This window comes from Aotus nancymaae, unplaced genomic scaffold (genome assembly GCF_030222135.1).
Source record: "Aotus nancymaae isolate 86718 unplaced genomic scaffold, 86718_ANA_hifiasm-v0.15.2.pri h1tg000010l, whole genome shotgun sequence".
NCBI lineage: Eukaryota > Metazoa > Chordata > Mammalia > Primates > Aotidae > Aotus > Aotus nancymaae.
In genome coordinates, this window is record NW_026988421.1 from 67,619,152 (window position 1) to 67,643,220 (window position 24,069).

Genomic DNA, 24,069 nt, shown 5'->3' on the forward strand with positions numbered 1-24,069 from the left:
GTGGTCGTTTTTTCTCTTCCAGTACATAAAATAATGTGTCTATAATTATGCACCCTGAATTCAATGAAATGCAGTGTATCACCTGACTGGACCCTGAAGATATATTTGCATTGGGGACCTCAGTGGTTCTTACAACTGCAGTAGATATAGACATGAGTTGGGGAATTAGAGCATGGATATCCACACACAAAGGGGCTTGGGAAAGTCTCAGATTTTCGATTCTGGCGCAGGTGGTCCACGAGTCACCGCTTTACACAGTCTGATGTGGCCACTCCCCTTGATTCTACTCTGGAGGAATCTGAGCCCAGAGAGGGGAGAGCTCTGTTCATGCAGTGAGTCCAGCTTGCTGACCTCCGGGCTGTGCTTCCCTGGATGCGTCAGACACAAGGTGAACCGAGGAAGGGCTGCTCAGCAGCTTTGCCTGGGCTGGGGTCTGACCCAGACTGGACCGGATGGGGGTCGCCTACCCCGCTTCTCTCAGCTGTCTGTACTGTCTGTGTGTGGATACTTGGTACATGGATATGTATGTGTGGTTTTTATTTGCTTTGCCTATGCATGTTAAGGAAAACATGTTATATAAAGGCAGGTAAATAAAGGTATTTTAGAAGAAAAGAGAGTAGGGATCTAAGGAAAACGATAGGGAGGGAAGAGCAGAAAGCAGAAGAGAACAGTTCTAAGTCAGGCCAAGGAAGAAGGCCTGGAACTGAAAGCACCTCCACTTACGTTTCTTGAGTGCTCTCTGGTTTGCACTTTCCCAAGCTTCCATTTGAACCTGCAGGTTGGAAATCGGGGGCTGCCTGATGTTAGTCCTTTTTATTCCTTCAGTCCCAGTGCAGCCCCTCACTCTAAGGTGAGGACATTTGGGCATCCACAGCCACTGGCTCCTGCCCAAACTGCCAACTCAGGGGGTCCTGCATGTGGGGCCTGGAAAGGGCCTGTGAGCAGAGTCTCCTCCTGGTTCCCCTGGCAGCTCCCAATCCCCTCACCATGGCAACCTCCCAGATGGTGCTGAAGACCTCAGTGAGAAGCCTACTGCCGTTCAGAAAACCCGGAACTGAAAAGAACAGAATATGGACTATGGTGGACATTTGCAATAAATATGCTTACTTAGCAATTCTGCACGTGAGGAATGTCAACCTTGCGTTTGTCCGTGACTTCCTATAAGTGTCTCTTGCTTTTCATCACTGTTCCTCCAACTTTCCCTCAGTTAGTGTTATCTTTAGAAGTGATGTTTTTCAAGCTGCCTTCAAATAAAATTTTTGATGAATCTGTATTAGAAACATTTCTGGCTCTCTTCTTGGACTTTTCTTCTTCAGGATTGGGATTTGGGTCTGCTACTGGTGTGCAAAGAAATATAACCCATTGTGCCCATGGTCACAGAGCTTAAGTAATTGTCAAGGAGACAAAAGTAAGATACCTGGGACAGTTGGACAATAGACCAAATTCATGGACCAGTGATAGAGAAAGTGTGCAAATAGAAGTCCTTTGGGTATTCAGTCCAGGCATGGTCAGCTGGGTTTGGGAAGGACAGAGAAATCTCCTCTAAGGAAATAGGGTTTAAGCTCTACCTTGACCTGTACTTGTGATGTACATCAGTAGTGAGCAGGTGGAGGCATTTCAAGTGAAGATAAAATGACCAGACACACTACTCAATCTTCCTGCAGGTCTTGGCAGATCCTTAGAAGGTGATAGGAATAAAATTTAGGGGTCTGGCTTGAAAGCCGGGTGAAGACTGATCAAAAAGTTAGCTTTGTCAAAAGCTTCAGGCCCATTCTTACCTACAGACAACCCGTGGTGATCCCAAGTCATTAATCCACCCGGAGGCCTGTCTTGACCTGAGTTCCCTTGCTTTGAAGTGTGCTGTCCTCTGCAGCATGAGGAAATAATTTGCTGCCTGCTTCAATGAACCATCAGGAGAGCCAGCAGACCTAATGACATGTGAGAATATTAACCTCCTACCACGAAGAGCTGTGAATCTTGAGCGGCAGTCTATAATTCATCCTGGACTCCTGAGCCAGGCCTCTCCGGCTTTTTCTCTCACTCACTTTCTCACTTATACCCAGAGAGAGAAGGAGAGACCTGCACATAAAACTTTATATTCTTCAATAGTGTGAGCCTTGCTGAGCTGTTTAGTAATGAGTGACTTTCCTTTTGCAGTCATGGAAAAATGTATACCTGCAGAGGTGGGAGCAGGGGGAGGACTTTTTTTTCAGTGTTGCACTTTGCATAGGCTTTTTCCTATGGCTTTTTCCTAAGGAAAAGTGTCCTCCTAACACTGGAAAAAAAATGCATGATATTATGGAAGGTGACCATTTCAGTGCTTAAATAACCAAACTTGTTTGTAATTCTGTACTTTGTCTTAAAAGTCAAAAGTGGAGGTGGGGATACTAATCTTAAGATATTTGGATATTAGAAGAGATCCTGGAGACCTTTTAAGGTCACTTGGAAGCAGAAGAAACACTGAAAACTTGTTAACAATGGTCGTCTGTTTATGTTCTTGTTAATGAGATCCCGGGCTTTTGGAGGACAGGATTGTACTCCTAGTGCCTGGCAGAGAGTCTGATCCATAGAAGGCCTCCAATAAAAGTTAGTCAAAAGATGGAGCCAGTCACCTGCTCTAGCCCCACATTTTGCATATGGAAGAAACAAAGGTCCACCAGTGACTGACTCACAGGCACAGCTAGAGCTTTTCCTAGGGCTCAGCTACAGCTCTTTTCTCCCAGGGCTCAGCTACAGCTCTTTTCTCCCATCTGCCTCCCTGGTTGTCTGATTGCTGCTCTTGGCCTTACGATGTTTTCACAAGCAATGTGTTGTTCTGATGGAGACTATCTTGATCTTGTCAACTGAGTGAAGGCAAACACAAATGTAGGGCCAAGGCACCATATCAGGGCATAAATACAGAAATGGGCAATTAGCCTCAGGGCCCAGAGTGCAAGGATGTGCAGATCTGGCTGCCTGGCAGAGAGCACCTAGCACAGTAGGAGTCCTTAGACCAGAATAATCTTCCTTACTTTGCTAGGAGAGCCCTCCCACCTGGCCTCACTGCTCCGTTAGCTCCACTTGAACTGGGATCAAACCTGTTTTATTCATCCTAGGCCTGGATAGGAGATGCTCAATAAATATTTGCTGGAGGAGGAATAAATAAATGAATGAAGGATCCAGTCTGCGGTTGTTAGGGTACCTTTCTATTCAACTAGGCTGTTTAATCTCCATATCTCAAGTGTCTCTGGACAATGGACAATGCTGGGCACATACAAACTTTTTGATGACTTATAGAGGTAATAAAATCAATTTTTCTTCTTCTGCTTGATGAGCGCAATGAATGGAAAAGCCAGTGGCTAATATCTACTCTCCATATATGTGATTCTCAGCCTTTCTGATCTCTTCGAATAACTATCTTCTTCCTTCTGCCATCTTCTCCTTTTTTTAAGAATTACTTTTATTAAAACCAGTCAAATTAAAACTGCCTCTGTCCAGGGCATCTCAAGGTCCATCCATTATGGCTTCTTATCCTGGCAGGCAATCGGCTTGGAAAGGCAGCTCAGCCATTATGCACATACAAAGCCCATCACTTCACAACCAATGGCCAATTCATCAAACATTTATCTTTTGCCCTCCGAGCGGTGTGACGCTTTGCCTCTCACTTCCTAGTTTGGGTTGCTATGGAAGATGAAGAAAAGCAGAGCGGAGTTTTTTTCTCCCCTAACTTTCCCCTTACCCCAGATTGTTTTTATTAATCAGATTTCATACTTGAGGCTTGAAACCTGCCCTGCTCTCTGACCCCCATCTTTTTGGCCATCTGAGGGTTAGGGATAGTCTGCCGGTCTCGTGCTGAACTTGTTACTGAGAGGTGGAACGATTCAAGCAATGATAAAACTTTGGGAGTTTTCATCTTGCAACCCACTTTGATGCATGGGATATTTAAAAATGAAGAGACTGCCAAAATAATCTAGCTTAGGCTCCTTAGTTTACAAAAAAGTACAGTGAGGCCCAGAGCAGGCAAGCATTTGACTGAAATACTGCAGCAAGGTTCTAACCAAGGCAGGACCCGGATCAGGTTCCCTGGTTGTTCCTAAGACTGAAGCTCTCCCGAGCTGCCATCTCCCCACGTGGTCAGATAATTCTGAAATATATCAGTATTTCTGTTGGAGGTTTAGCCACTGACCTGTTTCCTTTTCTGAGGCAAGTAATTTCTTCCTTTGAAAAGAAAATACCCACATTTATTTTTCAAAAACAATCTCTCAGCTAAACAGCAATTGATCTAGGTTTGTCTTCATGTACTATATCTCAGTACATGATATCCATTCTGATATCTGCAAATTGGACAGGTCAGGGATTTTCTGCCACTTTGAAAGATTAGAAAGTTACATTTCGCAAGTGTTATCTTTCCAAAGTCTTAGACCACATCCAGGACTTGAGAACAGAACTCATGCCTCTAAATGGAGTGGTCTTATGTTGTGTGTTCACCGACTCCATTTGCGTTTGGCCTCACTGAGTTGACAAGATATTCGCCATCAGAACAACACATTCCCTGTGAAAACACCACACCGGCTTCCTGCTGCCATAAGCAGCAGTCAGATAACCAGAGAGAGGCAGACACGGAGGAAATAACCTTAGTTCAGTGCTGGGAAAAATTCTTTTTCTCCATGCTGCACAACTGCAAACATTTGCTCTCTCCTCTGTCCCTGACATTGTTAGGTGCTAGTACTCAGGGCCCAAGATGTGCCATGAAAGAATCTGGAAAGCAAGTTCACCAAGTTATTCTTTGAGAGGTTTTGTGAACCATGGAGCTAGAGCTATTTTGGAAGAAAGAAAATGGCTCCAGAAGCAAGGAGGTCACCGTATCTCCTGGGGCCTTCTTTCCTGCTGGAGATATAAAGCTATCTTGTAGTCTGGGACAGAAAACATGTTTTCACCTTTTTCAGCCAATTGGGACCTCACAGAATCAACAGTTGGCACGTTTTTACTGACTTTCCTGGCCTGAGTCCATTCCAGGAGGGGCCCTGACCATGGGGAGCTGGTCTTTGGGCAAGTATTTGATTAGGGGTCCTCTGGGTCCCTGGGGCCTTGAGATCCAGCCATGTAAATGTCTCTTTTTCTGGTTGGCTTGCAATGAGTAGACACCATCTGTTGAATTAAAAATTCCCTTTATGGAGGGTGGTGAAAGGCTTGTGTAGAAGAGACACTGTTATCTTTCAAGCAAACAGTTCATGAGGTTGAAGAGCAGTGTTCTTGGCCCAACATATGTTTGCCCAATGGCTGTGGGCGCCTCCCCCACCAGGCTCTGCATTCCGCCCCATGGTGAGGTACACACATACCGTGGCTGCGGTACAGCGTGTCCATTCCCTTACATCTCCCTAGCAAAGAAAACCCCCATTTATAGAACCCGCCAAACAAACTCACTCTTTAGACTCTTAAAAACAAACACGATCCCGAGGCCACAGGCTCCATGCGTGCATGTGTGGTTTTGTAAAATCTCAAGCCGTGAATCAAAATAATTTCAGAGACATAGTCAAAACCCAGGCCAAACCCTGTCACCAGGGTGGGAAAAAGACAGGAAAGATTCTCTTTGAGGAGGGAGGAGAGCCCAGAGAAGGAGAATGATGGGAGCAAGGCATAGAGGCTGCCCTTCATCTAGTATGTTCTTGGAGAGACACCTGCTCCTTGTCTCTGTCCTTAGGGGCTTGCTGTAAGACCTTCAGGACATGCATAGAAGGGGTGGGCCAAAAACAGAAAGGACTTACTATAGCCCTCATTGCTTTCCTCTCAACTTCCAGAGCCCATCTTATCCTTGCTGCTTAATGATGTGCCATGTTGTGTGGTGTTCCTTTGTTCCAAGCCCAGTGTCTCTCTCTCTCTCTCTTTCATAAGTGGTAAGAGCATTGGGAGCAGATTCCGCGACTTGTGTATAACTTGCATCCCCAGATGCACGTGCTTACTGAATTCCTGGCATGCTGGAAGTGGGTACCACACCACATGCTTTTTGGTAGCAAATTAGCTTTCTGGACTGTAGATTACTTGAGTGCCAGGATCAAGTTATCTCTTTTCCTTATGTTCCCTCACCACCAGATGTGGAATAAAGTATCAGCAGATGCTCAAAAGATGAGAATTCATTTGCGTTGAGTCTTAGCTCAAGCCCATCTCCCTCACCAGCCCCAGCTCCTTCTCAGAGAAGCACTAATCATCCCAACCTATTACTCTGCATTATCTGGTAACTGCTTCCCTGCCTATACCTACTACTTAATGGTAGGGGACTATTGTACAGTCATTGTAGCTCCAGAGACTAGCAAAGTACTAGGCACAGAGTTGGCACTCAATACATTTTGATGAATGAATGAATGAATAAGCTAGAGAGGTGCACACCAAAGGAATCATTAGCTGGCAAATCTCAACCCAGTTCCATCTAATGCGTATTTAACTTCACAGGAAAAAAAAAGCTCTAAGAACTAGCTCTTTGGGAGATTGTTCTAGGAAGATCCTTGGAGTACAAAGTAAAAGGAAAAAGAACTCGAAAGACATCTAGGTTCATCATTGTATTAGTAACTGAGGACATACAATGAATGGATTACAAAGCTACACATACTGTTTAGATAAAGGATGTGGCAGTGGCGAATGTCCATTTCTGGACCACAGCTAGAAATTATGTAGAGGTATTTTAACATAGTTGGGGAGCACTGCCCTTTATGTACAAAGGTTCTAAATATGGCTTGGTGACTATGTGTGTTTTCAGGTAGGCCGCTTTACCTCCCTGGACATTAGTCATCTTCTGTGAAGTCGGGCAAGGGTGAAACAACCTGAAATTCCTCTAGGATTCCAAGTCTCTGAGTCTGTAAGAAGACTATCATAGGGCATACTTTACACAAATAGAGCTGTAGCTCTGATATGTAGTTTACATTCTGTAAGAGGTCAGGGTTCTAACATGTGCCTTTTTATTATGGGTGTATATTAACACCTTTTCCATAGTTAGGAAGATATTAAAGAGGCCTTGCACAGTCCCAGCTAGAAGAATAAGGCACAGAGTTGAGTGTGCTGGAACTCTGCTACCCTCTTCCTACCAGACTGACTCATAAGGGGCCCTTTGGCAGAGCAGAACTGACTTAACAGCCCTTATCAACTGTGGTTATAAAGGAAGGAGCTCCAATCAGGTAACCACAGTGTCTGGATAGAATATTAGAGGTCAGTGAATCTGATCTCTATGCAGAAATTTCCTCTAAACGTTCTCCATGACTTTAGCCCCTGTTCAAATAAGTACAGTGGCTTTCAGGGCAGCTCAATCCTTTAGTGAACAGCTTCTCCATTTTGACAAGTTTCAAAAAATTGATTCAAGACATTTCCTCCCAGCTTGCATCATTTTCTATTTGTTTTTGATTCTGCATTCTGGAACCCTGTAGGCTCAGCACTTTGAAATGACTAAGACTTCTCTGCTCCTGGTTAAGCAACCTTGACTGTCTCAATCACTGTTTCTTACATCCTTCACCTCTAGGTTGTTCTCCTCGGGTGGTGTTTCTGAATGCAAATTTCCCTTTGAGTCTGGCACCCAGAATTCAAACAAAGCTCCAGACACAGGCACTTAGGGGCCGGGAGAATAGTAGGGTGGTTGGGATCAGATTCGCTTCTGTGGTGGTCTCTAAGCATTCGTACTAAGCCCTCTTCCCAGACACTGCTCTTTTTCTAAAGCTCCCACATCTTACGCATGTGGAATTGTCTTGTTTTATTTAAAAGAAATATTAACGTTGGTTTTACCTGATTATAAAATGCATATTCATAATACAAAATTTAGTAGCTAGAGAAAACTATTTGAAAAATAACTGATAAACTCATTAACCAGGGGTTAATGATATGTATCTGGGAGATATATGTAGGTATCACACACACACACACACACACACATACATTTAAATGTGCTTGTGTATGAGTGTACAAAATTGTTATAATGTCTCTGTGTACAAGATTGTACATTAAGAGTAGTTTATAAACTAGAACAACTAAGAAGGATGACTTTGATGATTCTTAACCATTAACGTGAAAGAAAATGCCCAGAAAAGCTTGGCACAAATTAAAATTTGTGTGGAAAATGGTGAGAACCATATGGATGAATTTTAATTTTCATGCATGAGATCTTCGTGTGTGTACTATAGTATACTGTGAATTTTAATTTTGGGTACTTAAATGTATAGCATGAAAATTGTACTGGCTCATTAGATATCTGCCTACAATATTATTTTTAATTCCTATATAATATGTTATGGTACAGATATGTTGAGCTCTAATTATGCTTCAATCCTTGGGCATTTAGGCTTGTTCCCATTGTTATTGTAAATAATGCTGTAGTGAACATACCTGTATGTAAACTTATACACATCTTTGATATTTACTGAATAAATTATTGGAATTGGAATTAGTGGATGAAAAGGTAATTATTTTGAAGTCTTTTAATATAAATTGCCATCCAGCAATTTCACTGTCTCATTAGTCTTTGTTTGAAGTAAAAGTTTGACAAAACTATATTAAAATCTAAGGAAAGCATATAAATATTTTTATTTGAATATTCTAGATTCCTAACAAAGTTGAAAATTTCTCCCACATTTTTATTATTGACAAATTTCCTTGTGAATTTTTTGTCCAAGGTTTTTGGTCATTTTTCTATTAGGGCCTCAGGTTTTCTTTAATGATTTGTAAAAACTCTTTCCATGTTAAGGGTGTTAAATCTTAGACTGTTAGAGGGGTTGTGAATGTTTTCCCAATTTTCATTTGCCTTTCAATTTTTTTTTGAGTAAATATTTTTGGTTAGCTGAACTTTATTATTTAGTTTACATTAGACATTGTAAAATTTCATCTTATTGAGGTGAAACAATGGTTGATTCTAATAGGATCATTTTGGATCCTACTGTATATTTCTTAATATCTCTTTAGGGTCCTGTCCCCCATAAATGTCATAAATATCTCCTTAACTAAGTCACTGACAAAAACCAAAAACAGAGATAAACAAACAAAAAAACAGGATCAAAATCCCTAGCATCTACCTATAGAACAATTTGGGCCGTTTGTCAGTATTCTTCAGGTACATTTTTGAAACAGTTATGACTCTACCTAAGGTTGCCATTTTCTAGCCTACCTTGTGCCTTTCTGTCACAAAGATACTATGAGCAGCTTATTCAAAGCCATTTTGACCTCTGAATACAATATATATCTTCTTTATTCCTACATATGTCCATTAACAACTGGTCTCTCAGAACTTTTCCTTAATGCACAGAAACCGCCTGTTTGAGAATCTATGCTATATTTCATTGATATATATCCTACCTCATTCTACAAAGGATTTGGGCTAGCCTAATAGAATTAATAAAATAAAAAAGCTATATGTAGATAAATGAAATATCAAAGCTATGAAAAAATTATAAGCTTTGACAGTGAAGTTAGAAAGCAGGTATGGATAACATGAAGGGTTACCTTTTTACAGTTGGGTCACACTTTAGCTCTGAGCTTCCTGGTAGCAAAAGTAAAAAAGATAACATGATCAAATACATCATTCACATTGTCCTAAGGCAAGCAAATACTGGTTCCTCAGAGGTATCATCTGGCCAGAATTTCATATGGGTAATCATATAACCTCGTGTATCCAAAGATAAAAAAATCTACCTTCTTACCTCCTTTTTAAAGTAACATTAATGCCAAGGGCTTCTAGCTCCTTATTCTCCATTACTAATTATTCATTACTAATTCTTTGGGCATCATATTTGAAAGTTTTCTTAGTATTCTTAGATATGGTGCAGGGGGCTTCAGACCAAGTTAACTATTAATATTTTAGCTTTTTGGCTGGTCTTGGATTCAGATCTCTCAGACTAGTGTTGAATTTGACTTTCTGCACCGCAAGGATTATCTGTCATGTTGGGGTCTCAATAGAGCTTTGGGGTTGACTTTGACCCCAAAGTCATGTAACCCACTCTTTTTTGTTGTTACTGTTTAGCAATGAGGTCTCACTCTGTTGCCCAGGCTGGAGTGCAGTCACATAGCCATAGCTCACTGTAGCCTCGACCTCCTGGGCTCAAGTGATCCTCTTGCCTCAACCTCCTGAAGAGCTGGGACTACAGGCTCACACCATCATGCCCGGCTATTTTTTTTTTTTTTTTTTGAGACGGAGTCTCACTCTGTCACCAGGCTGGAGTACAATGGCAGGATCTCTGCTCACTGCAGCCTCCGCTTCCCAGTTCAAGCGATTCTTCTGCCTCAGCCTCCTGAGTAGCTGGGACTACAGGCACGTGGTACCACACCTGGCTAATTTTTGTATTTTTAGTAGAGATGGGATCTCACCATGTTGGCCAGGATGGTCTCGATCTCCTGATCTCATAATCTGTCTGCCTTGGCCTCCCAAAGTGCTGGGATTACAGGCGTGAGCCACTGCGCAGGGCCCTGGCTGTTTTTTGTTTTGTTTTGTTATGTTTTGGAGACGGGTTCTTACTATGCTGCCCAGGATGGAGGCAATCCCTTGTGATGTCAGCGTACACTCTGTCTCACATAGCCAGAACCTTTGTCATGTTCTTCTATTTCTTACAGACATTTCTACTCATCTTGATACACTTAGGGTATTGATTTATATGATTATTTGTGTGTGTATATATATGGCTATGTGACTTGAATGGCAGAAAAAGATATACAGCCAACTCTATATACTATATATAGTAATATATAACATGGATAATATATATAGTAATATATAGCGTTACATATCTGTGTCTGTCTTTGTCCATACATTTAAGGATATAAAAAGAGTTTTATGGAAAAAAAGAATATCTCTTACAGGACAAGGTAAACAGACTATAAAAATGAATACATATAAAAATGTCTGTGCTGCCACTGGACCTTTTAGTGGGATATGAGTGGTCACATCACACCTCACCAATTCTCTCTTTTCTCCCTTCATTTTCCACCAGGTGGCTTTGGGTCACCTGTCCTGTCCTTGTGGCTTTTGCCATGCCTTTGTGGGAAGTGGATTTGCAGACATTTCCCAAAGACCCGCTGTGTGCCAGGCACTGCAGTTGGAGTGGTGCGGGGAGTATAAGAGAGGAGCAAGTTACTATTTCTGCTCTCCAGGGTGATGTTGAAACAATGGACAATTGCACTGACCAATCAGAATGGACACTGGCTGGAACAGGGTCTTTGGTAGCCCTGGGCCATGGTGGGCATTGGCCTCCTAGTTTCTGGATTATGAAGAGGTCTAGGGGGTGCCAAGGAGTGGCCAGGGTAACAGGAAGGGTACTCAGAGCTGCAACTATTTACCTACTGAAGGAAGTATTTAGATATTTTAATAATGAGAACTGGTATACCTGTGCAGACTCGCTGAATGTTACACCTTCCTGATCTCAGCCACGTGGCCCCAGGGAAACCATGGGAGGCATTCTGGCCTCTGAAAGAATACCAGTCTAGAGGCTGCCCTCCTAGCCACTGGCCAGTGTGCTGGGGCCCTGCTCTCTGTACCATGCTTGGGGTTTATTGGCTGTTTTTCACTCAGACGTTCCCAGGTTGTGGCTGAACAGTGCTCAGTAGGTGAGGCAGTACTGAGCCCTCGCTGTGTACTTAACAGCTTTCTAGGAGTATGGAGGCTCCATGGAGTTCCCTTCTTAGAGGGCCCTGGCCAGACAGAAATCATCAGAGAGACCCATACAGAACAGGCAGCAGCCGGCCCTTGCAGGTCTGGGGGCCTAGCCAGGGTGGTAGACATCAGACCCAGGTTAGACCCTCTAGAACTTCCAAGACCTGCCCATATCCTCAGTTAAAAATATGGGCAGTGATACTTAGACAGAATCGGGGAGGTGGGTAAAGATCTTAGTGGAGATCTTGCTTTCTTGATTGGTTAGAGAATGTCCCAGCCTTTGCTCCTGGATTTGAGGCCAAATATAGTTCCAAAGAGACAGACACTTTTGTCTTAGGGTCTGTGGTCAGCTGTTCCCCCTGTTCACTGCCCAGCTCATACCAGCACAGCCCTGTCACCCCCAGTTTAGGCTGAAGCTGGGGGAGGAGAGATTGAATTCTTAGCACAGCCTAGATCCAAGAATTGATCCAGGAGTTCTGGAAGTGTCCTCTGGTGGTTTTTATGGTACAATGTTTTGGCTGGTTTTTGGCTGGGCAAGGGGCAGGGAGGAATGGCTACAAATCAGAAGCTCCTGCCCAAGCCGACCAGCCCTACCTGGGCCCCGGGCCCTGGCTTTTCCCCTCCATTCTGGTGAGTGACTCATTTGCAGGGAAAGGGTGAAGGTCACTGATTTGTACCCACCCAGGAGCAGAAGGGACTGGGGCTCAATGGGTGGCCCTTCTGTGGGGCCCCTGGCCCCACACCCAAGGTCCCTCCACACCAGCCACTGCCCTGGTCTGGGCAGGGCTGCACGCCTGTTCAGCGCTGCTGTTTCCATAAGCTAATGAGGGCAGAGTGTGAGCCACAGGCGATGATGCTGGGATATTAACTCTGACAGGAAGCTTGATCATAATTATCTTAACGAGGATAGGGTTAATTACAGTGGAAACTTAAAAGTTCTCTCAGTTTGAATCCACTGGAGCCCAATGCGTTGTGATGTTTTGTCATTTTGATGTGACTTTGGAAAAGGCACTGGCATGCTCCCAGCAGCCGCTGCAGCTCCTAGGGGAGCCCAGGCAGAGCCCTGGGAGAGAGGGAAGGAGGTAAGAGGATGGTACCTGTGTGTGAGATCCTGGCTGCATTGCTGCTGGTGGAGGGGGAGGCAGGCACCCTGCAGGGAGCTCCAGGGGGTGGTGGGCGAGGGCGGGCGCTGCTTAGGTTTCCAGAATAATCCAGACCTGGACCATCTCCCTCCAGCTGTCTGTGCCTAGGTCCTGGGTGAAACCTTGCCCTCTCCTATCAGCCCCCAGCTCATACCTCAGACATCACACTACTCCAGGAAGCTGGTGAGTGATGCTGGACTGACGGTTGGTCTCTCCACTGGGGATCTGGTTTTGGGGTGCATTTTGCTGTCCACACACAAGGTGATAGCAGACAAATTGCCATTTTATTTAACAGCACATATTTGCAGGCATCTGGCATATAGGGGAATTAACTCAAAGATCTACACACATATATTTTCTCATATTCCTCCCTAGAAAACAGCAGTAAGAATAACAGTTAAAAATAAAAGTAAAGTAAAAGGTAAAACCACCTCCCTTCAGGTGTATGTGTGTTGTCATCCACGTGCCAGCTGAGACCCCCCAAAACCTGTCCTCCCCAGTACCCCCATTCACCATGCTCTCCACCCCCTGCCTCCCGTGCCCCAGCCCTCAGCTCTGGATCTAGCTGCTTAAATCCCCAGGAGCACACCATGCTGATAACATGAAAACAGGGATTTATTCATTAGCAGTCACCCATGTAATATGGTTCTCTTTTTACTGAGCAGCTAATAATGTCACATGGCAGAAAGAGTCTCAAAACCACACAGGTGACAGGGGATTGGAGACTGATCTTCCCAGCTCTTCTGGGAGGTCTCACTCTGGTATGGAGTTCTGCCGCAGAACCCACGCTGCAGGGGGAGAAAGGCTGTCTGGGTGGGGGTGGGCATTGCCTTGGTGCTCCTGAGCGCTCCCCCTCTTCATGCTGTGTCATTTTGCTTTATGCCTCCCTGAAGCACTGTTGGAAAGGAGCTGTCTTCTGCTTGCCAGTTGCCAACCATTTGCTGATTCTCATCAGAAGAGTCTAATATTTGCATAACATAACTCAGGAGCAATGTGTATTTGGATGCTGCTTTTGAGCAGAGCCCAACTGATGTTTGTGCACAGAGGACTTATTAGCCACCCATAAGGCTCCCTAAGGGGAAGTGGCTTCATCTTTCCTTGAGGTAAAGGGGCACAGTTCAGAGAAGCCTTTTGGCACATCACTCACTAACTCCTAGTGGAGGAAGGGACTTCAGAGGAGCCCAAAAGTTCCTGGCAGAAGCCTGACTTGCTGTACGCCTCCTCCGTGGGTTTGTTCATGGCCCGTCCCCTGCGTTCCAGACACACCCCCAGGGTCAGGACTTCAGGAAAAAAACAACAGTGAATAAAAGGAGGAAGGAACAGAAAAAACGAACATGCTAGTAGCTAGTTAGCGGTCCTTCACTTATTCTCTACAAGATCCTGTGAGCTGGAAGGAACACAGAACAGGAGAGCTGAGATGGGCTATTGACACGCCTGTATTCACACAACAGGAAACGGAGGAGCAGAGGGAAAGTCCCAAACCTTCCTGCCTAGATGTGTGTAAGTTGTGGGTTTTTATTTATTTATTTATTTTTATTTTTTGTGGGTACATAGCAGGTGTATATATTTATGGGTCACATGAGATATTTTGATACAGGTATGCACGGTGTAATCATCACATCAGGATCAATGGGATATCTAGTCCTTCAAGCAATTATCCTCATAAGTTGTGTTTTGCCTCTAGGAACGTAAGGAAAAAGAGAAAGGAGGAGGAAATGAAACCCGGTGATCTCCAGACCCCTACTCCAAAATGTATCCTCCAGTGGTGGGGCTGGTAGTGTTGGTTGGAGGAGCAGGCGTGCTCTGGTTGGCAAGTCCTGGGTGGGACCACCCCGAGGTCTGACAGGAATGGAACGTGCAGGCAGAGCTCTGGGCCCAGTGGAATCTACAGATTTAATTACTTACAACACGTTTTACACCTTGCAAGTATTGACTCCCCATTTCGGAGTCCTCTTGGCAGAGATCCCACAAGGGAGCTGTGGATGCCTTGGGAAAGCTCCGGTGCTGAGGTTCACACTCACAGCAGATGTGCGGACATTGCACACGAAGCACACGGGGCTCTAATGGAAGCTGTATCGGTAAATGAATAAATAGTGTGGACGACGTCTCCCTGATTCGTCACATTTTATAGAATAGCCAGGCATCCCATACGAGTCTCCCTCCAGTCCGCATCGTAGCTCAGCTGTCAGCCTGTGCAGGCTCAGCACATCTCTCGGGTCTGGCAGGTGAACGAGCCGGGAGTCTGTGTCTCCGCGTAAGCCCCTCCACTGGCCAGCATGCTTTAATTAATGTCTGTGTACACCAAGCAAGCACTTGTGCAAAACTGCCCGGTGTCACCTCCACCCCCAACACTCATGAGAGCCCATAAAATTAAGAGTTAACTTTCAGCGATCTGTATAAGCAAGGCTATTTTTCCCTTTCTGCTATTTTTTTTTTCTTGGAGTCGGGTACTTAATTCTTTCAGTTGCCTTTTTATTTACTGCCTCAACATCTACAGGGCTGCACTCTACACTTCTTTCAAAAATTAAGTGAGAAATCCACTTTCCATAAATTAAAACAGTAACTTCAAGCCAGGAGCTTTGAAGCAGCAATTCCCCACAACCCCTGTCTCCCCACCCGCAGCAAAAACAAATAAAAAGAAATAATAAAAGAAAAAGCCCTCTCAGGCCGGAGTGATTATGTAATTCCACAGATGCCTTGCCTTTTGGGCAGCCACTGGGATGCTGGGCAGAAGCAAATTAAGTGATTAGTAAAGAAAAAAGGCAAAGAAAAAAAAAGTCAAAAGATGTGAACGGAGAGAAAGGGAGCCTTCCCTGCCGTTTCCCCCACAACTGTACAGAGGAGAACCGCTAAGAAATGATACTTGAAGTTATATTTATTATTGTAAGAGGGTATGATATTTCTGGGCAGGAATGATGGATGACAACTTGAATTTGTGTCCAGGGAATGAAGGTGAACTGTGACAGAGTTATTTATCTTGGGAATGGAGGTTAGGGTCAGCCGAGGCTGGGTGCCTGAAGGCACAAGACATTGACAAATTTATCCTGCAGGCCGTATCTGAAGCCCTTTGTTTTGGATCCTGGCTACTCACTAAGTGACCCTCATCCTTCATGTTGGCAATGCGTGAAGGATGCGGTGGGTGCCAGCGGCCCCTTCTCCCCCGCCGCCCCCGCCCCGACTCCTGCTACTAATTCTTGTCATTCACTTTGCTGACAGGCACCAAGCCCAAACTATTCCCAGTCCTGAAAGGGAAGGTTAAAATATTTATTTCGGTTCATAATGGCCTCCCTGATTTAGTGCAGGATCATTTTTCCTGTTGCCTTTGTCATTGCAGGTCACTGGAAGGACTGAGCGCATTCAGGAGCCTGGAGGAACTCATCTTGGACAACAATCAGCTGGGGGATGACCTCGTGTTGCCAGGGTTACCCAGCCTGCATACCTTAACCCTCAACAAGAACCGAATATCCTTGCCTTTGCCTGCCACCCCCACTCCCCACCCAGCCCCACAGTCGTCCCCCCACCCCGCCCTGCACAAATACCTGCAAAATGTCAAATGAGTTTTATGTGTCAGCTAAATTAAAGTATGTGAAATACAGTCCGTGGGCAGACAAAGCGTTCTGTCTTCTGGCACTCGGGACACTTCAGAGTAATTTATTATAGGTCATTCATAAATGAAACGCACCATTATATCTTCCTGTTGCTCCATTTCAGTGTAGAGATCTAAGTTATGGCTGTGAAGAAATCTTTTTAATAGATAAAAATAGAGAAAGAAAATAATGTCACCGCTGCAGAGGCGGCGAAGCCCGGTCTGTTTGCTTGGGCTTGTGTGAGAGGGCGACCTCTGGTGGGAAGTCCCGGGTAATGCCGCCAAGCAAACTCCGTCTCCTCCCAGGTTTCTGGAAGGCTCTCGTGCAGGCTTGGGGAACAGTTCTGGCGAGGGAAAGGAGCTAAGGTGGCAGACACGTGTGAAGCCCAGGCCTGGCTATGCCCTCACTGGTGGATACCATGCTGGGCTAGTGAAGAGAGAGGCCTAGAGGACCCGTGATAGTGTATGGCCTCCCCTACGGAGGCAAGAACCTAACCCAACCTAGGGTGAGATTTCCAGGGACTGACTGCTCTGGATTCCGTAGTGAGGATGGAATCAAGGAACCCTTGCTGCACCTAAGGCCCGTATCTCCTGCACTGTTAGTGTAGTGGATTACCAGGCACTAGAATGCCAACTAGATGGGATAGGGCGTTTCCTCAGTTTGGTTAACTCCTGTCCTTCACACGAAGAATAGTGCCTGGCACCAAGTGCAAGCTCAATAAATATTTGTGGGATGAATGCATCATTATCATTAGCTGTTTTTTATTGAGCACTCCCAGGAATGAGGCATGGTGCTGGGTTCTTTACGTGTGTTGTTACTCATTCCTACCAAGCCCTGTGAGAACGGTGTGTCTTTTCCATTTATCTGGACGTGGAAAGAGGTGAGGTGTAGGCAGACTGCCGACATTAACAAGATGCTAGGTCCCGGATGATTCACTGTCAACTGTGTAGTGTCCAAAGTCCAATGTCCGTATTTTACTGTGTTGCTTCAGAGTCGGTAGTCCAGTGGCTTTGTTTTGTTGATGGAACATCTGAGACCTGGAGTAGTTAAATCACTTGTTCACATTCATACAATAAGTTGGAAATAGAAAAGGAGCCAGGGCATTTTCCTCTAGAGTATAAAATAAAATCACATATACATGTAAGGTTTAGCACATATGCATATGCTAGCATTTAAGAGAGATTTGCAGAAGTATTTATTGGCCACTGTTTATACTTCGAGCCATAAGTTAATACTGTCTTTATCCTCTGAGATATTGTCTCAGTCAGCTCTTGCTGGTATGGCACAATACCATCCATGAGGCGGGTTAAACAACAAACATTTATTTCTCACAGTCTGGAGGCTGGAGGTTTGAGATCAGAATGCCAGCATAGTTGGGTTCTTGGTGAAGATACTTGCTCACTGTATCATCATGTACCAGAGAGAGAAAGCAAGCTCTTTCAAGTCTCTTCTTATAGGGTCAATAATCTCATCAGAGGGATCTACCCTCATAACCTAATTACCTCCTAAAAGCCTCATCTCCACATACCATCGCTTTGGGGATTAGAATTTCAACATAGGAATTTGAGACACAAACATTCAGACTGTAGTATTATAAATATGCTCCTGTGGTCACTATTAATTGGCACTTTGATAGAAGTAAAAAGGGAAAGCCTACAAATAAATTCACAGTCTTTGTCACAGTGAAATTTTGGTGGATTTTCCCCTCTTCTATCCATTAGTCAACCAAGTTTCCCAATCACTGTTTGAAAAATTATTGTAGTCAATGTGTCTTATGGCTTTCTAGGCTGTCTTAGACGATCAGTTGGCCAATATTCTCAGATCAATCAAAGACAGAAGGATTTTTAGACGAGAATTTAGATGATATGTTTGCCCATGTCCTATGTCCCAGGTCTCTGTAGAATATTAGAGTCTACGGACTTTGGTTCGTGGCTCAGGTTAATCATATTTAGCAGTGTGGCTTTGGACATGTCATCTTCTGTGAGCTTCTGTTCCTCATTTTTAAAGAAATATATTGGCCTGAATGATGGTTTTATTCCCAGTGTTGCTGTCACCAGAGATAGGCAGGCCTCTTGGCTTCGGAGTGCTGAGAGGTTTTCTTTGTCTTTGGCTGAGTCCTTTCCCTATTCTGTGCATCTGCTTCTCCAATCTGTAGCAGTAATGTTAAGGGAGTGATGGTAATGGCCTAGGAGGGACTGAAGCAAAAGACACCGTGTGGCTGTAAACCTGACAGGTGATATCACCATGCTGTTGTACACATTTTCTTATCAGTGAATACTCTGAATAGACTTATTTCCTTTTTTCTCCTCTGGTCTACTAATGTGATTGTGAAGATCAACTTCGGCATCTGCTTGACTCAGAAGTCACAGAGAAAGGTAGGTAACACCAGGCAACACATGCTATCTTCTCAACCCAATACTCCTGACTCCACTTTTTCAGCTGACTCTCCTACCTAATTGTGAGAATGTTGCAGGCTTTCCAACAATTTCTAGGTTCCATATTGTTATTACTACCCCATGAAATGCCTTAGATGTGGGCTCTATACATTAGCTTTTGCCGCATAATAATCTACCCCAAGACTTAGTGGCTTAAAACAACAACTATTTACAATTCTATGGATCAGATGTTTGGCCAGGGCTCAGCAGGATGGTTCTTTTGCTGTTCTTACCCTGGACCACTCATGCAGCCACATCTACCTGGAGGCTCAACTTGGGCTAGATGGTCTAAGATGGCCTCACTTATATGTCTGGAGGTTGGTGCTGGGTGTTGGCTAAACTACCTGTCTCAAACAGGCTAGCATAAGGCACTTCACATGGGAGGAGTATTCTAACAGCACAAGCCCCATTGTACAAGTAGTTTTCAAGTTCACCTTATACCATGTATGTTAATATCCCATGACCAAAGCAAGTCACATACCAACTGTAGAACAAATGTGGGAGGGACTGCACAGGGTGTGCGTGTAAAGAGGCGTAATTCATTTCTGTAACCATCTCTCTACCCAGGGGACCTTGGCATTGGCATCTTGTCTTCTTAAGATTTTACTTCATATTTGTGATAAAGGGAGCCCTAGAAACAAGTAACTATTGACCTCCTGAAAATGTATTAGCTCTTTTGTATAAATTGAATCTTTAAACATATTAGGAAGCTTGCTGCCAAATGAGGTTTTATCTTGAATTATTTTGTGAAATTTGCTTTATTTATTGATTTATTTTTTGGTTTGTTTTTTGGCATATGTTAGAATGGTTATTCACCCCACCTGCTATGTAAAATCTAGATTTTTCCTCTTTGGTTTGACTCACAGTTAAGTGTGTCTGTAATAATGCTGTAGGTTACTAGACCCTGGAAACTTGGGTCATTGGCTTCTTTGTTCCTTTAGCAAGAGGGACTATCACATAGTGGTTAAAAACAACAGGCTCTGAAGGCAGACTTCCTGAGCTTCTACCCCAAACCTGCCACTTTTGTGCATGATCTTGGGCAAGTCACTTAACATCTCTATATTTTGGTTTCCTTTGAAAATGCGGACAACGGTAGTACCCATCCTGTAGGTTGTTTTGAGGATTATTCTAAGTACATCAGACATATTAGGTTCTACTAACATATTAAGTGCTATGTAAGGGTTAGTACTATCATTATTATCCTAGAGAATTGTGTAAGCTCATCTGGTTTGACTTGGGCCACATTATAACCAAGGCCAGAGTACAGACATACTTCTGAGTGTAGAATGCTTCTTTGACTTGTATAATTTAATATTGCCCCAATGGCATTCTATCAGTTGGGTACTGTTGGTGAATACTACTCATTTTTATGGAAAAGCTAGGAGTAGATGAGCTTTCTGAAGTCACATAGACTGTCAGTGCTGGGGCTCAGTCTAGATCCCAGGTATGCTGATTCCCAGCTCCAGATTCTGAAACACAAAGGAACGACAATCATTGCACAAGGAGAGGAACCAAGATACAGGAGGAGTCAGCGTCCTGGGCCTGCCTCTGCAAGGTCCTCCTCCCAGCTGAGAACTGCCGGGAGTCTGCTCATAAAAGGGATTCCAGGGCCCAGACTCAGCATCTGGAAAATTTCCTCTGTGTTCATCAGTCAGTGCCTCCCTGCCATCTGCATACCTCCTGCTGGACCTCCCATCTTTTTCCACCAGCCCTTTGTCTCACTGTGTTGGTGTCCTGGTCTGGTATATCTGAAAGCCTGGTTGTCTGAGATTACCTCTTCATCTCTTGGTTTGTAGGGATCTCATTTTCTTTCTTTGGTTCATTGAGACTGGCCAGGTAGTCACTGGCTATGGACTTAAACCCCTTCCCCACTGCTCTCACACTCTCTTTCTCTCTCTCTGCCTCTCTCTCACCCATCCATGAGCATGCACATGCCATCCCCGACCCTTCCACCAGGAGGGGTGGGATATTTGATAATGGTCTCAGTTATATTATATTTGAATACTCCACCCCAAGTATGGTTAACCAACTGAAAATTTGGGAAAATGTAGATACTTAACCTTTATACCAATGATTCTCCCCCACTTCCCTTTTGGGGTATGTGTGGGGGACATAAGCCCCTATTTGTTTGAGCACATTACTGAAGAACCAATGAGTCTGAATGATAATGCCAGCAGGAAATGGGTGGTGCTACATGTTACACAGCTGGGATATGGCCCAGAGACCACTCCAGCGAGTCAGAGGCAGGACTGGAGTTCACAGCCATTTGCTGTGTCATCTTAGAAAAGATTTGCTGTGCCATCTTAGGAAAGTTTTGCTGTGTCATCTTAGAAAAGTCTCTGTACCTTGTCAGTGTCCTCAGATTCTTTATAAAATGGGTAACACACACTTCTGCATATTGTCGAGAGATTTAAATGGTATAATAAAAGGGAAATCACTTTGTTAAAGACTTTACAATTTCTAGGCATATTTTACTGTTAGCTAATGCCTCGTTGCTTCAAAAGAAGCAGCCCAAACTGGAAGGAAGGATCTGAGGTACAGTGCACAGCCTGGGGATGGCAGCTGTGCTCTCCCACAGAAACACGTAAGACCCCTCATTTTCTAGCGTTTTAAATTTCGCTTTTGTGTTAGGAAATTATGAGTCACTTTTTCCTCTAGAAATGCAGTTTCTTTGGGACCTATGTTTGAATTTAGACTCTGTCACATACTGGCTGTGTGACTGTTAACGCCTATTTCCTTAATTGTTATTTGGATATGATAAATTTCATTTTCATTCACATGCATATATGTGAATGAAAATGAGATGTCGTTATGCTGTATATTTAGCATTTGAAAACCCGTATGAGGATTAGCTGTGGTTAAAATCTTCCCAGCAGTTATGGAGACTGCCCTTTGACCCACAGCTGAGCCCAGAGGGAGGGATGTGTCCATTCTCACCTGGGAGACAGCTTCAGACCTGTGCAACTGGACACACACCAGGAGGCTTCACTCCTCCCTCGTGCTTCAAACTTTCAAGGCAAGATACTGCTTTGATCTTGAGCCCTCTGCAGAAAATCTCCCTTGGCAAGCCTCCCCATGACAGCTGGGCTCTGTGATGGCAACTTTCTGCAGACAACACTGAAAAAAATCTCAACGCTAAGTATCCCGGAGAAGACTTGATGAGGGAAACCAGGTGTGTGCCGGGAACCCAGCTGGAGAGAGTTGAAACTATGCCAGGTAGCTTCATATTTTTAAAAAAGGTACCCTTAGGAGAATCCCTGAAATGATCCCCACTGCGGTGGTCTTGATTAGCCAGGGACACCAAGTTTCTTCCACGGATTGCCTCTGGTCAATTTTCTATGCAACTTGACAAAAAAGAAATGTGACAAGTTCTATCTTGGACCTCAAAGGCAAAACAAGGCTGTTAGTCCTTACTGACCCAAGAGACGAAGAAACCAATTAAAACTTCTTCTCATGTTTTATCCTCTGGTGGTGCTATCAACATCAAGGTGAAGGGCTGGTCTAGAGCATGCAGGGAGGAGGTGCTAGTGCTTCCTGCCTGGTGTGGATTTGGGGGAGACCACCTGACTCAGCCAAATGTATCATTTATATAGGAAGCTGGAGCTTCTACCATACAAAATACCCAAAGATAGGCAGGCTCTTAGAAATCTCTTGGATTCATTGGCAAAGGATGGCTGAAGGTTCTTGGTACCTGCAGACCCCTTGCCCAAGAAAGTCTCATGATCATTCATGAGGGCATTCAAATAATCCACTTCTTCATGGCCTCCTGCCTAGGGGCAGATCCAGGTTTTAGGGAGTGTGAAACCTCTGTAATTAGAGAGCCCTCTTAAAGACAAAGACTATATAATTAGGAATGCAAAATTAGGTATGAAGTGAATGTTTATTTGGAATAGAATGGTATCAAAGGAAGTTTTAAAATTATAAATAATGAAAAATTTTAAATAATGATAAATTCCACAAATGTCAAAATACCTAAACCTTTATACTAGCTATGCCTCTAGAGAAACTTTTCCTACTTTTTTTCTACAAATTATCTCATAGCTTCATTATTTGGTGAAATTTTACAATTTTTTTGTAGAGAGAATAGATCATTCCCTCTTTTAGCATGGTTGATTGAAAACTGATATTTAAAAAAAATTTTTTTTTGAGACAGAGTCTCGTTCTGTCGCCAGGCGCCAGGCTGGAGTGCAGTGGCGCAATCTCAGCTCACTGCAGCCTCCAAGATTCAAGCAATTCTCCTGCCTCAGCCTCCCGACTAGCTGGGACTACAGGCATGCGCCACCATGCCCAGCTAATTTTTGTATTTTTTTAGTAGAGATGGGGTTTCACCATGTTGTCCAGGATGGTCTCGATCTCTTGAACTTGTGATCCACCCGCCTCGGCCTCCCAAAGTGCTGGGATTACAGGCGTGAGCCACCGCACCCGGCCTGAAAACTGATTTTTAAAAATAGTTTAGAAATGTTTCTTTCAGTTTCACCATTTGTTATTGGTAGTTTCACCACTACATTATTGGTACAACTTTTAGGTCTATTGCATTTTGGAGAAACCCTTACACATTTCTTTCATATATGATAGGAGCTGTATAAGATTTCAGGACATTTCAACCAGGCACAGTGTCTCATACCTGTAATCCCAGCACTTTGGGAGGCTGAGGCAGGCAGATCACCAGAGGTGGGGAGTTCGAGACCAGGCTGGCCAACATGGCAAAACCCGGTCTCTACTAAAAATACAAAAATTAGCCGGGTGTGGTGGCGTGCACCTATAATCCCAGCTATTTGGGAGACTGAGGCAGGAGAATCGCTTGAATTCAGGAGACAGAAGTTGCAGTGAGCCTAGATCACACCATTACACTCCAGCCTGAGTGACGGAGTGAGACTCTGTCTCAAAAAAAAAAAAAAAAAAGATTTCAGGGCATTTTATGTTGTGTGTGTGTCTATGTGTGTGCATGTATACATACACTTGCCAACTGAATCTTAAGTGTTCTTTGAATTGATGAGTTTGTGTATCATTTTGCCATCAGTTTTGTGTTGGTCCCTGCATATTTGTGTTAATATGGTGGATAGTAAGAGTATTACTGGAAGCCATTGCTACTGATGGTGTTGGAATAATTTAACTAGACACAGAGTGACTGCAAATTATGTAACTATATCCCCAGTGAATCAAAATTAAATGTCACTCCTACACAAAGTCCCCTTACGTGGGTCCCCAGGGTTCCCATAGATACTCCCATTGCCACCCAACTCAAAGGAAAATGTGGTAAAGAAGTCCTATTGAAGTGAGACAGTGATCTCCACAGGTGAGTGTAAATAACCTAC

The 24,069-nt window shown here is 44.0% G+C and overlaps 1 protein-coding gene across 1 annotated transcript in view; it reads left to right on the forward strand.

Annotated features, from left to right (window-relative positions):
* LRMDA (leucine rich melanocyte differentiation associated) overlaps nucleotides 1-24,069 on the forward strand; it is a 1,099,488-nt gene that overhangs the window by 573,731 nt on the left and 501,688 nt on the right. The window contains exon 3 of the mRNA XM_021673845.2: nucleotides 16,067-16,193. Coding sequence (XP_021529520.1) covers nucleotides 16,067-16,193 — 127 coding nt within the window. The remainder of the gene's footprint in view (nucleotides 1-16,066; nucleotides 16,194-24,069) is intronic.